The sequence below is a fragment of the Passer montanus genome, unplaced genomic scaffold (assembly GCF_014805655.1).
Source record: "Passer montanus isolate IOZ18808 unplaced genomic scaffold, ASM1480565v1 scaffold21, whole genome shotgun sequence".
Classification (NCBI taxonomy): domain Eukaryota; kingdom Metazoa; phylum Chordata; class Aves; order Passeriformes; family Passeridae; genus Passer; species Passer montanus.
This window is the reverse complement of record NW_024366703.1, coordinates 1354578-1368073: the sequence shown is the minus strand read 5'-3', so window position 1 is coordinate 1368073 and position 13496 is coordinate 1354578. Positions and strand designations below refer to the sequence as shown.

Here is a 13496-nt window from a genome sequence, read left to right as displayed (position 1 = left end):
GGCTGGGTATGTGGTTTGTTTGGTTTGGACATGTTTTGGTTGTTTGGCTTTGAGGTTTTTTAAGTAAATTTTTGAAGGGAGGTAGAGGAAGGTATGTTATGTTTCTAGAGTCCTGTTTGGCAGTGTTCCAGATTAGCAGAGATAGAAAGAATTGGTAATAGTGAATGGCTTATTTAGTTATAGCTGAATTCATCTAGTCTCTTTCATGCTGAGAAATTACCTGGTTGTAATTTGTATGTTGTATCTGTGCCAGAGGCCAAAATGTTAGCAGGGAAGGGCGTGTATTGGGAGAAGCAGTGGAAAAATTACAATGAGTCAACAAGGTTGAATTTAGGTCTCCTCACAAGGGAAGCCTCGTTTATTAAGCAACTTGATTTCTCCCTGTGAGATCATATGTGAAAAACAGGTTGAGCCATGTGGGAGGGTGTTGCCCTGTGGAATTTGTAGATAAGGATGCTTTATACCTGCGTGTGCCCGAGAGGCCAGTTACATTCTGCGGCTTCCAGAGGGAACGAGCCTCCAGAGGAGTACAGTTATTCCATTTTTCTTGTGGTAAGTTTATTGAAAAGAACTTTTGTTTCTCCCTCTCCTCCCTATGCCTCCCTTCAAATCTCAGATTCCCAAACTTTGAGGTGTGATATGTGTGGTTTTCTTCACCAACAGACCCAGGAAACGCTACTGAGACACAATGGCATGGTGGAAGGCCTGGGTAAGTAGAGGATATACTGACACTGAGGTTTTTTGGCACTATAATAAGGTAACTTATAAGTTCTATCAGGCACTGTGTGGGAATGAACAGATTCCTTTAAAAATCATGAAGACCTTTTTACTGTTTTTCTGGCTGTAAAATAGCATTCAGCACTTCAAAAACATTGATGAAGGAGGGTGTTGATATGATTGCTGGCTATAGGAGGAGGAGCAGATCCTAACTGTATCCTTCGCTGAGAGAGGTGCAGGGGGTGTTTATCTCCCTGTGTTCATGGGGAGATGGTACCATGCAATAGCAAAGTTACACAGCTAAAGTCTGCAAGCTGCGAGCTCCTTGTCTGCTCCCTTGTCCTGTGGCAGTGAGTTCAGGGCACTGGCCTGTCCCCATTTTTGGTCCCCTGTTGTGCTGGCAGGCTGTGGTCACAGAGAAAGATATGGTCAAGCCACAATTTCTGTCTTTGGTGGGTTTTTAATATTGCAATAATAATGTGTCTTGAACAGCCTGTCTCTTTGCCAGGAGCCAGAAATGCTGTGTATGTTCTCTTGTAAATGCTTGTGGCTTTGAGAGGAAAGTGGCAGGATGGGGAGAAGTTCAGGGGTGTGCTGAGGCAGCACCTGGGGTCTGGCTCAGACCAGGCAGCAGGTAGCCCTGGTGATGTGCCAGCCATGGCAGCTGCCCCATCAGCCTCTGTGGGAGGCCAGGTTTACTCCCAGGTCTCAAAATATTTTTTTTCTCCAGAATTATTCAAATTGTAATCTTCCTTCTGAGTTTTCTCTGCCTCTCAATTTCCTTTGGAAGTTCCTCTGTGGGAGGCCAGGTTTACTCCCAGGTCTCAAAATATTTTTTTTTTCTCCAGAAATATTCAAATTGTAATCGTCCTTCTGAGTTTTCTCTGCCTCCCAATTTCCTTTGGAAGTCTGGTATAATAATATGAATGTTTTTCCTGAGCCTGGAGTAGCTCTCACTTAATTTTTTTTCCTTTTGGATTACCTATTCTCTTCTACCTCCAAGCTGGAAATAATTTGTAAATTAGAGCGAGAAAAGAAGGAGAAAAGCCCTTAAATTCCAGTGATCTTGTACAAGTTGGTATTGTAGGGGGTGGAGGCATGAGAAGAAAATGAGCTGTCCAAAGAAGGATGGGGAAAAATTTTGGTTTTCTAAACCCTTAAATAAAAAATACAGTTCAAAAGCAAAAAGAATGAAAAAATGTGAAACTTTCTCAGAAAATATTGACTGAACAAATTGCAAACAGTAACCAAACCTGTCCCCAGATTCCAGCTTTAAATAAAAAGCCTTTCATTTAGGTTTGAAAATATTTTGGTAGTCAAACTTTTATTCCTTCTTCCTTTCATTTATAGGTAAAACTTTTCACAGCATCAGCTGTAAGGTACACTGCTTCTGCTGCTTTCATGCCAATTATTTATATTTACATGAGCACAAACGCCTTGAGTAGTTTCAGTTAGGGAGTTGTAGATTAATTCAGCTGGGAAACAAGACCAAAGTGAACAGGGGTTCTCTGAAATGCTGGTGCAATTGTACTTGTGCTGCAACAGCTATGTGCACAGAGAATGAGGTGCACGAGTGAGTCACAAATGTGCTACTCGAGCCAGGAAGGGCTGTAACTTTTTATCGGAATTAGTACCAAAAAAGATCATTGTTTAACTTGTTTCCACTGCCTCCAAATGAAAGCTCAGCGTTGTACTCCCTCTTTCACTGAGTCACCAGGCATGGGTCCAGAATGTTTGGGGCTTTCCTCACAGGGCCCTTGCATGCAGCTGGAGAGGACTGACCATCCTTTTCAAAGCAAATTCAGATGGATGAGTTTAACCTGCTGCCCAGGGAAGCTGTGGTGGTGCTGGCCATCTTGGCAGAGGGCCAGAAAAGGAATACTTGAAATGGTCCTCCCAGTTCAGCCAAATTCTTCTAGGCCAGTGACAAACTGTTGGAGGTGGAATGCCACCTGCTCTGTCACTGTCTTTTTTCTGCAGTGACAGCCTTAAACTTGCTGTAAACTTGCTTCTCAGTGACCATTTGGATTCAGAGCTGCATCTCCTGTGAAGTTTCCTGTTGACACCATTTGCTTCACAGCTGCTCTTTCTGCTGGGAGCAAGGTGTGGTAGTGCAGGGGTGTCTCTGTGCTGGCTGTAAAGCAAACTTTTCCAAGTCTTGCTGATTGCTGAACATGCTGCCTCTCTCAGTACTCCTCATTGTTGGTGCTCCATGCAAACGTGCCAGCTGTATCCACTGGTTCTCTTTAACATGGGAAGTAAGAACAGAAGGGATTTGCATCATAGCAGGAGGCTGATGGGCAGCACTTGGTGGTCCATGTTATGTAAGTCAGGTGGGACCACCCTAATGCTTCCTTCTGATCTGTAATCTCTGATTTTTATCTCACTGTGAAGCCATCCCCATTAAAATATTTATCAGGTCATACTGATACCATTAATTTAATATTAACCCTGCCTCTAAAGGCAAATTTATGAGAATATAGTCGTTTCCAACTTAAATATCCTTGCTTCTGGGAAGGAGAAAATTGTGTCTATTATTGTAATAAAGTGATGATGATTCTTCATGCCTATCCACCCAAATACTCCCCTATTTACAGAACCAGCTTGTGACAGATGTGGCAATATATTCAAGCCAGTTCCTTGACTACCAGTTTTGTTAAATTATGCCTGGATTCTGGTTGCTAGCCCTACTACTGTGTGGTGACTAAAATAAGGTCTTTTACGCCCTGGGACTGATACTGTAAGCACCTCAGGAGTTTGTTAGGAGGATTCTTGTGTAGTTGTATCTCGGTACAGGGAAGAATACCAAACCTGCATACCTCCAGATGGATCTTTTCCTTCAAAGTAGTCTTTTGGCCCAAATCCTTCCAGTGGCGATGCTCCCTTCTTGAAACCAGCTCTGCAAAAGTGCAGCAGCAGTAGCTGCTGAAAAAAATGGTCTGTGAGAACAAGACAATTTCAGAAATTCAAAAAGCTGTCTAAAAACTACCTGCACCAACCCACTGAGAAATGCAGCAGGGTACAATAGCATCCATGCTATGAAGGACTGTAATTAAGGGGTGAATAGGAAAGTCCAGTCTATTACAGTCTGTGCTTTGTCTGCCAGACTGCCCGACCTCACAATGCTTGCAGCACTCTCAGCCATGCTCTGAACTTCATGTTCCTGCCAGCAGCAAAGGCTGGTACAGGCAGGTGGGAACAGGAAACTTGTGTTCTGTTTGGAGAGAAACTTGTGTTCTCTTTTTTGCTCTTCTGAGAAACTTCTGGCCAGTGTCTCCTATTTTCTGTGACTTCACCATGTGGAGGGAATAAATATCATTAATGTACTTTTCAAATACTTTCCTCCATCTGATGAAAAGTAGTAGGTGAAAAGTATTTTTCTTCTTCTTTCAGAGTGAAGCAGAGGGCAGGTCCGTGGCAGGTGCTTTACATTTTAATGCTGCACCTGATGCTCAGACTCTGTACAATGCCATGAAAGGGCTGGGTGAGTTGACTCCAACCATATATATAAATTCTATGGTCTTATAATTGCTAAGTTGAAATTAATTCCTTAGGAAATTTGCATCCAGAGATATCACTTCTTTTTTACTGTGAAAAGCTAATATTAAAGTTTCCTTAGTATGTACTTAAACTTCTGCACAAAAGCAATGAACCAGAGAAGGTTGTCTGAATATTCAGATTGGGATGTTGGACCAGTCTCAGCTTATTCTGTGCACTGTATTTATGATTTATTGTTGCTTTCCACAGGGACGGATGAACAAGCTATAATTGATGTCCTAACCAAGAGGAGCAATCTGCAGCGTCAAGAGATTGCCAAATCCTTCAAAGCACAGTTTGGAAAGGTTCTTCCAAAACAAAGCCATATTCAATCACTGGTTTACTGCATGCAGGATGTAATAAATGGGCGTACAGTTCATCCTGAAAGCATGATGCAAACTATACACAGGCCTTCTGCAAATAAGTAGTCTAATATATATTTATAAGGCCTGTGATGAATGTGTAAAATTAATGTTTGACCAGGAAAAAATGTTTTTCTCCTAAAGATTGATTCTTTTTTAAAATGCATTTTGACCAGAAATACTTTTTTAAAATCAGTCTTAATTTGAAGTGAAGGTTCTTATTGATTTGAAGCTGTAACAAAAATTGATACTTGTCTAAGTGACATGTTGAGTAAAATATTGGTTTGTTTCAGGCCTTTCTAAATGTCAAAAAAGTTCAGTTTAAACACTTACTTAATTACACTTGCTTGGAAATTCCATGGTTATCGACAACTACGTTTTCCTTTGTCTCTCTTTGTTTTTTTGACAAAATCTTACTTTTATTGGGAAAATCTTTTCACCAACAGACTGTATACCCTCAGCCCTAGTGTGAGCCTGCCTGGAAAGGGGACTGCCATGCAAAAGCCTAAGAAAGGGAAGCAAATATGGGGGTGGTGGGTAGGGAATAATGGATAAATAGAGTGCTTGCATCCCACTAAAACAGAGAAGTTGTACTCTAGGAAAACCTGCATTATAGTGAAAGGGAAGTTTGAAGTGTATCTTCAAGCAGACTGCAGTCCTGATTCTGCAAATGTCCTGGGTGCAAGTTTATATGCAGGCTTTGGGAATCTCTCTGAAGCTACCCCCTTGCCCAGTGCAAGGCCTTCAGCTACCTGGTTCTGCTCAGTGAGTTAAGCAGGGCAGAGGAAGATTTGCTGCAGGATTAATTATTGAGAAAACCCGAATATCAAGAAAACAGGGAATGTGTAAGCACCTAGACAAACCCCATTTTGGAGTTAGGTGCTTTTTCAGTCTTAGGACCTTTTTTAATGAACTATCAATAATGCTATCATTCAGCTTCTTTACTTGGGCCATGGGGATGGAAGCAGCATGTGCAATGATCCTGTGGGTCTGTTTATGTAACCATGTGATGATGCACATTTGACAGGATCTGATTGAAAGCCTGAAGTCTGAATTGAGTGGCAACTTTGAGAGGCTCATTGTAGCTCTCATGTACCCCCCATACAAGTATGATGCCAAGGAGCTGTATGATGCCATGAAGGTAAGCAAATTGTATGCTGATATTTAAATAGTAGCACAAATACAGTGCTAATTTCCTGTAATTGTGCAAGTGTTAATAACTGGACTGTTACATGGTTAAGTTTGTTATTAGCAGTAGCCTTTGAGAAATACTTAATTGTACTATTAATATTCTGGGGGAAAATGCTGCTTAAATATTTATGGCTGTAAGAAAGTTTCTGTACATATGTGACTCATAGAGCCTGGAAAGGCAACAACAAAACTAAATTCACACCCAAACCTGCTGCCCTGATGCCCCAGCTGGGCCATGAAACCTTTAAGGTTTGGTGGTGCAAGGGCCAGGCTGGGGTGGGCTGGGATCCTACCTATTGATAATGTATCTTTACAAGTTTCAGATGCAGAGTGGCCTGTTAATATGGTATAAAGATGGACTGAGTAGCCAAGCACTGGTCTCCCTGCATTCCTTTAATGCTGTCTGTTGTCAAAGATCTGACTCCAGAAAAGCACTGAGGAAATGTAGGGTTACATAAAAACATCCTTTACAAATTAAGCACCTTGGTAGAAGAAACTGTGTTCAACCCTAATGTGTTTTGTGTCTCCAGCTTTCATCACGATGGTTTCTTACAGCTCAGCACACAGCCTGACTGTGCTGCCATCCAACTCCTCCCTTCACCATACTTCTCTAGCAGTAAATCATCCTCCATGACTAGATGCCTTTCTCCACCTTTATTTCTCCACTGTGTTTTCTATTATAGGGTGTGGGAACGAGGGAAAGTGTTATCATAGAGATCTTGGCATCTCGGACAAAAGCACAGATCAAGGAGATAATCAAGGCGTACAAAGAAGGTAAGTGCCTGAGGCTCAGATTTCTGTGGTCAGAGCACAACAGGAACAGCGCACTGTCAGCAAGAAAATGGCTTTTCTAAAAGCATTTAACTCTTAAAGCAATAAACTCTTCTTTCAGCTGGCAAACAGAACATGGCTATGCTGAGATAATTTGAAAATCCCTTTCTAGGTCTTCATCCAACTGCAGCCAAGGGTCAGCAAATTACAAATTTGGTTCAGTTTGGGTACAGAGTATTGACAGAACATAGACAAAACTGTAGCTGTGCACTTGGCTTTTCTCCCCATTAAATAGATGGGAATTTATCAAATATGTATTTGTAAATATTTTGGGCATCAGGGGAGCTAGTGACTCAGCTGGATGCAAATGCTGGGCATCACAGAGGGTGTGAGCTGATCTCAGCCCTGCTTTTTTTCTTTAACGACCCTCTTGCCCAGTGTCAGGCTATTGTGTGGGCTTGGGTTAGTGATAATATCTTGACTGTATCACCTAAATAAACAACGAATCCTTCTCTCATCCTTCTCTTTCCCTTGGGCAGAATACGGTTCTGATCTGGAACAAGACATAAAATCAGAAACAAGTGGCTACTTAGAGCAGATTCTGGTTTGCCTTCTTCAGGTAATGCTTGAGAAGAGAAATGACGGTATAAAGGTCTTCATATTTTTCCCATCTTTTTTGGAGAAGACATACAATAGGAGAACCAGTACAGTCATGATCACCAGATAAAGCGCAGAGACAACCATGTCACTTGGACTGGATCTGTTTCAGCTTCGATGGGACTGAAGCAGGGAAACCTCTCTCCCTCAGCAGCAAGAGAGCTGGGAACTTACAGTCAGCTCTCCCACAGACAGACACCTCACTTTCACATGTGTGTAAAGCCACTGTACTCTACAAGGTCTTAAAAAACAGTGCCACTCCACTAGGATTCACCACTTTTCCAGGGTCTGTGCCCTCAATGCTGAGTGCATTTACCCTACCACATTTTTGGAATTTTCCTGCAGAATAACCAAACAATTTTTTCCTCTGCTTCATATGACTGATTTCAGCACCTTTCAGTGAAGGAGTTAGCACTTGTGCTGTCTGAAATATTAGTGCTATTAGTGCTTGAGTACTCTGCAGAAATAGATAGCTGAGAGGATAATTGATCTTTGATCAGAATGAATGCTCTCATCCTTATTTATGGAAGAATCTTCATGAGACATAATTGTTACCCTTCTTTTTCTGCTCATAGGGTGAGAGGGACAATGCCACCCTCTATGTGGACACAGCCCTGGCTCTTCAGGATGCAGAGGTACTCTCAAATACCTGAGATCACTGATATGCCTGCATTCCCAGTTTCTTGAACTTCAGAGTGCTTCAGTGTCAGCAGAGGGTTGGAGTCACAATAATTTGGGGTGGGGTTGTCTTTAAGTAACTTGGGGTTCTTCAATTTTGCCTGCACTGTTGAGCTCTGCCTTTCCAAAGAGGAGTGATGAGGCCTGAGCTTTGGCTCATCTGCTTTTGATATGGGTATGGTGGAGTGGAAGAGCAGAGAAAAGGGAGGAAACCTCAAGTTGGCTGTTCCGGCTGCTGCAGGAGGAGTAGAAAGGATGGAGATAGTGGATGTTCCACTTGTCTAGAAGACAGAAAGTCTTTCATAACCAGCAGTTCTAGGAGACTCTGGTTCACGCGGTGGTTTCAGTTACTCCAAACCCCTTTACTCCAGCCATGCCTTCAGCCAAACTCTGTTCCTTTACCAGCTGCACACACAGAACAGCTCGCTAACAACTGTGTGCTAAATTACAGACTCTCTATGCTGCTGGAGAGAAGATACGGGGCACTGATGAGATACAGTTCATCACCATCTTGTGCAAAAGGAGTGCCACACACTTAATGAAAGGTATGGAGCAGAGCCCACATTACCATCACTACAGTCCCTCCAAAATCAGAAATTACCCTAGCCAAGAAGATGCAGGGCTATAGGTGAGAGACATGGGTGGTCAGAAATAAGCACCTGAGCCTGTTTTCTAATTCCTGGTCACCCAGTAACCAAAAGCTGCCAGCAGATTTTGTGAAAGATTATGAAGATTTAGTTCTGCTGAAAATCAAGTGACTTTTCCAGGAGTCCCTATACAGTGGTGATAACTGAGTAGTTGTTTTTATAAATCCAAGGAGTGACTAAGTACCATCCTAAGTGGTGAAAATACACGTGCTCTTGGATGTGGGTTCCTCTAGGGAAAAAAAATCACTACAAAAACAGCTGGTTATTAGGTGCTGGAGAATCACAGGGTGCAGCCTGCATTTTGGCCCCAGGTCCTTTTGAGGGCATCAGAGGCTGCTGGGAGGGAAGACACAAGCCTTGCTCCAGCTGAGACCTCAGCTCCCCACTGTCCATGCAGCAGAGCCCAAACTTTGTCATCACAATGCTTTTGAAGCATAATGGATTTTGTAATGCTGGCTGAATCTAAGCATATCAAGAACTGTGTGAATCAGGTGGACCTGAACTGATACTTTTAGACAGAGATAAATTAGATATGCCTGAGCTTTTTCTAATCTGAGGTCCTCTGCTGCTGTTTCTATGCCCTGGAAACCAGCTCCCCCTTGTGTTTCAAATTCAATCTCCCAAGGTCACTTAAAAAATAAACAAGACAAACAAACAAAAATAGGTGGTCTCTATAGTATTTGTCTGTATTTGTCTTTAAGAATTTAATTTCATCTTGTTGTGATAATGCAACCAGTCTTTTGAACCTACTGTGGCACTAAGCAATTCCTTCTACGGCTACCCGTACCTACTTGTCTTTAAGATCTGAGTGTAATTATTGCAGCTTTTAAAATTTGTTTCTAATAGAAAGAGTAGTTTGAGTTGAGAAGTTTGTATCCATCCATGTCTATTCTGTATTCCATGTCCCCAAAGTGTCTTGAGTGTTGATATCTTGGATGTTGAGCAAAGTTTCTTAAGATGTCTATTGCATTACATAGCAGTTTTCCTTCTTTGTTAGTCCTAGAAAGCTAGGAATTAAAACAGATATCTGTGTTTCTGAGCCTTGGAGTATCCAAAGTGTGTAAGGCAAGCAATGACCCTGTTGCTGAGCTTTTGTAACTGTGGGGACTCAAATATCTAGAGGAATCTGCACCTCTATTTTGCTCATCTTTTCTCAGTTGTTTTTATTTTAAATTATGGTTGAAATAAGTTTCCCCAAATGGTATCATCATTTTAAAGTCCATGGGCTGTGAACTGGATAGTCCTACATTTAAGATGATTTTATCTTGGCTCCTGAAGCTAATGACATCAACAACCGCAAGACCAAAGGTGTGCCTAACTTTGTTGTCTGCTTTATTTCTTGGTTAAAGACAGCTATAAAGGGTCAGATTTCCACAAAAACTTAAGGTGACAGAAATTACCTGAAGTCAGGGAATTAAGAACCATGAATGGTTTGGCTTTTTGTAAATCTTAACATCCATCTTTGTAGCTGATTTCTGATGTTGACTAAAGCCTCCTGAAGCTGGTGCAAATGTGGCTATTGCTTTTGCAGGATCTGTGTGTTCATATTGTCACACAAGTAATGCCTTTAAATACTGGGCACAAAATGCCTTGAGGGTTACCTGGTAAAAGATGTAAGTTCTTTGTGTTTCAAACAGTGTTTGAAGAATACCAGAAACTGGCTGGTAAGAGCATAGAAGACTCTATCAAGAGTGAAACTCGTGGCTCACTTGAGGATGCCATGCTGGCTATTGGTAAGTGATGACCTTTCCCTTTGTTTTGTCAGAGTCTGCTGCCTTTTCTTCTGCAGCAGTTGACTTATAGTAGATGGATCTGCTTTTATAAAGGTGTCTGGTATGAAGTAAGGGGTACCTCCTGGATAAGATAAACTCAGATTCCAGGAGCACACTGAATTAAAGGGAAGCATGAAGGATCTCAGTCACCTCCTGCCCTGGACTGGAATTACCATTGATTCTTACTGAGCTTTTTTGTATGTCTAGTGAAATGCACCAGGAACATCCGTTGTTACTTTGCAGAGAGGCTGTACAATGCTTTAAAGGTAAGACTCTTCATTGCAACACACTGGTTTTCATACAGACTTAACTTGTAACCTGGCTTTACCAATTCAAACTAGAAGAGCCAAGGTTTGGTGAAATTCAGCAGGTTTAGTGCAATTGTTGCAAGTAATAGCAGAATCCTTTCAAACACCTTGAGTAGGGAAGTACCCTTTAAGCTCAAGACAACAAGGGAGTCTGGCTTTTCTGGCTTAAGAGTCTGCAAGGAGCCCAGTCCCACTTTCTGGAACACAGACAAAAGAGGCTTTTCTAGAAGGTTGTTTATGGTGAAGACTTGCCTTCTATTTAAACAGACTGGAACACAGTATTTTCTTTTTAGGAAGCAATTCTCTCAATGGCAGTATAAAATGAGAGTTTTAAATGGGGACACATAAAGTGTTTGCAAATTGTGCCCCTGTAATACTTAACTGGTATGTACAAGATGTCAGCTCTCCAAGCCTTTTGGAAAGCTGAGATAACAGTTTTGTTATCAGTGTGATCTTAATTTTCCTGTGAGTGATTAAACAATATAGTTGAAGTCAAACACTACCTGGGAGATTCTGCAGAGGGACACTCTGTATTCAGTGCCAGCTCCCACCTCTGTAGCATATTTGCTTTTGCATTTGACATGTGCAAAACTTGTGCACACCTCCATGGTGGGCTTGTGGTGTTGGCAGTGGCCCCTGGGAGGGGTGTGAGGATGGGCCCTCCAGAAAGAGATGCAGATGTTCCAAAGAAGAAGTGCCAAGTGGTGTTTGAAGGCTGACTCCTCTTGCCCTGGACTAGTTTGCACAACTTATCCCAGGAACACTCAGTACCATCACAGACTGCTGTATCTGTTTTTCCAGGGGGCTGGCACAGATGATGGGACTCTGATAAGGGTGCTTGTTTCTCGAAGTGAAGTTGACCTAAATCTTATAAAGCCTGAATTCAAGCGTATTGCAGGAAAGACTCTCTCCAGTATGATTTTGGTAAGCAGAATCTTGATATGATGTTCTCAGCCATTGCATATATTCCTAATCTTTCCAGCACTGTGGGATGCTTCCACAGTTGTTGACAGTAACAATTTCATTTCTGCTATGGTCATGGCTCTCCTTCACTAGGCCTGTTAACAGCCATGTCCTTGAGAGACACATATGTCTGAAAGGTGAGGCAGACCATCTGCTCTCTCTACGTGACTTGGACAAAGCAAACCCAAGGAGACACTGCATTAAGATTTTCATGGACCAGTCTCTGTATCCATGATGTTCTAGATGAATGAAAATTAAATGAATCATTCCTGTTATACCTATCCCACACTGCTGTGCCATATTCTCCTCTCTCTCTCTCTGCCATCCTTAACTACTTCAAGCCAGTGCCATCCATATGTGCCAAAATAATGCTGGGGTATTTTGTTCCTTTTCCTTTTCCTGTTGTTTGAGGATTTTTTGCTGCCTTATCCCAGGTGAAAGCTTGGTCTACCCTGTGATAAGATAGGTTCAGAAACTGAACCTTGTCAAGGCATATTGTAGCTGGGAGTGAAAGTGCCTCCCCTGTTAGTGCTGAAATGCTGGTTTTTACCATTTGTCCCCAGGACTTTGGGACATTCCTCTGCCCCTGTGTAAATGGCACAAAAGCCCTGTCCTTAGCAGTCCCTATGGGAAGTCAGGCTCTGTAATGAAGGGGCCTTCTTATAATTGACACTGTCAGTGTCTGTCATGTTGATTAATGATCAGTCTTCAAGGGTCTGTACAGAATATTCATTCCTTCTGAGAAGTGGAACTAGCTTTACACCTGTCACCACAAAACATTCAAAGGGAGGAAATTTTCTTTACTTAGTGAATATTTTGTGTAGTGCTTCTAGACCAAAATGATCACATTTGTGGCTTTTTTAAAAATGCCATGTGCCAGGGCTAGCTATAGTGCCTTTTTCCTTCCCGTAGGGAAGAGGTGCTACATAAATACCCAGGGACAAAAAATCTAAACACAACAGGTTTGCTTGCTGTCATTTGTGCTAACTTTGTGCTGCTCTGTGGAACGGAACCTTGATCAATTGCTCACCTGCATTCCAAAAGGAAAAAACTGGACTTGATGAATGTTATTTCAGGTGGTAGCTACAAGCCTCATTTCTCTGTTCGCTTTTGATGGTGTGTCAGCTGGCAGCAACTCTGCTGAAGTCTGACTTGCTCTTTCCAAAGTCCTTTTCCTGTGTGGGCATATTTCACAGACTGACAACATCAGCACTTGGAGTGTGCAGAGGAACTTCCATACTCACCTTTTTTTTACTATTTTCTCCTGTCAGGAGGATACCAGCGGCGATTACAAGACAGCCTTGATGAATCTCTGTGGCAGTGACTGACAGACTCTAGGAGGAAGATGTTGAAAAGGATACAGAGAGAAGATTAACAGTGAACAAGGGTCTGAAAATGTACTTGTAGAAAATCACTTGTAGAAAATCTTTCCATTGATCCAAGTGGGGGGGAAAAGAAGATCAAATTAATGGCTGAGATAACCAAAGCTCTCTGAAGGAGGTGGATGCCCATTACATATTGAGTGCTATCCACTTCCCAAGCAGTTTTTCAAATGCAAGGGGGAATGTTAATTTCTTGTTTCCATTTTGTTCTTTGAAATTTACCTTCTATTTTAACCCATGGTGAAGGATGGCACTTTGACATGGAATTAAAGGTTCTTTTAAACCCTCAAGAGCTGTTTCACAAGTCTGAACAACCCTACAAAGTTTGGGCTGCCCTGAGCCATGCTGACTTCACCAGGACCAGCTGGTAGAGTGGGGTGGTTTGATGCTTGAAGGATGGGTCAGTAAGGAGTCCCAGATATTAATGAGGATTTAGGACATGGGTCAGAACAGAGAACTTAGTGCCAGAGGCAGTAGTTTAGCAGCCTTATCTAGATAACTTCACAGGGAG

General features: G+C 42.1%; 1 protein-coding gene across 1 annotated transcript; it reads left to right on the top strand.

Moving 5' to 3' along the window:
* The first annotated feature begins 352 nt into the window (after nt 1-352).
* On the top strand, nt 353-13267 carry LOC120502020 (annexin A8-like). The gene is made up of 13 exons (XM_039709012.1): nt 353-552; nt 664-709; nt 4111-4201; nt 4465-4559; nt 5644-5757; nt 6491-6581; nt 7118-7197; nt 7811-7870; nt 8365-8458; nt 10198-10293; nt 10540-10598; nt 11442-11564; nt 12875-13267. Exons 2-13 carry the CDS (start codon nt 689-691, stop codon nt 12929-12931), a joined length of 981 nt encoding a protein of 326 aa, XP_039564946.1. The 5' UTR covers nt 353-552; nt 664-688; the 3' UTR covers nt 12932-13267.
* Nucleotides 13268-13496: the final 229 nt, after the last annotated feature.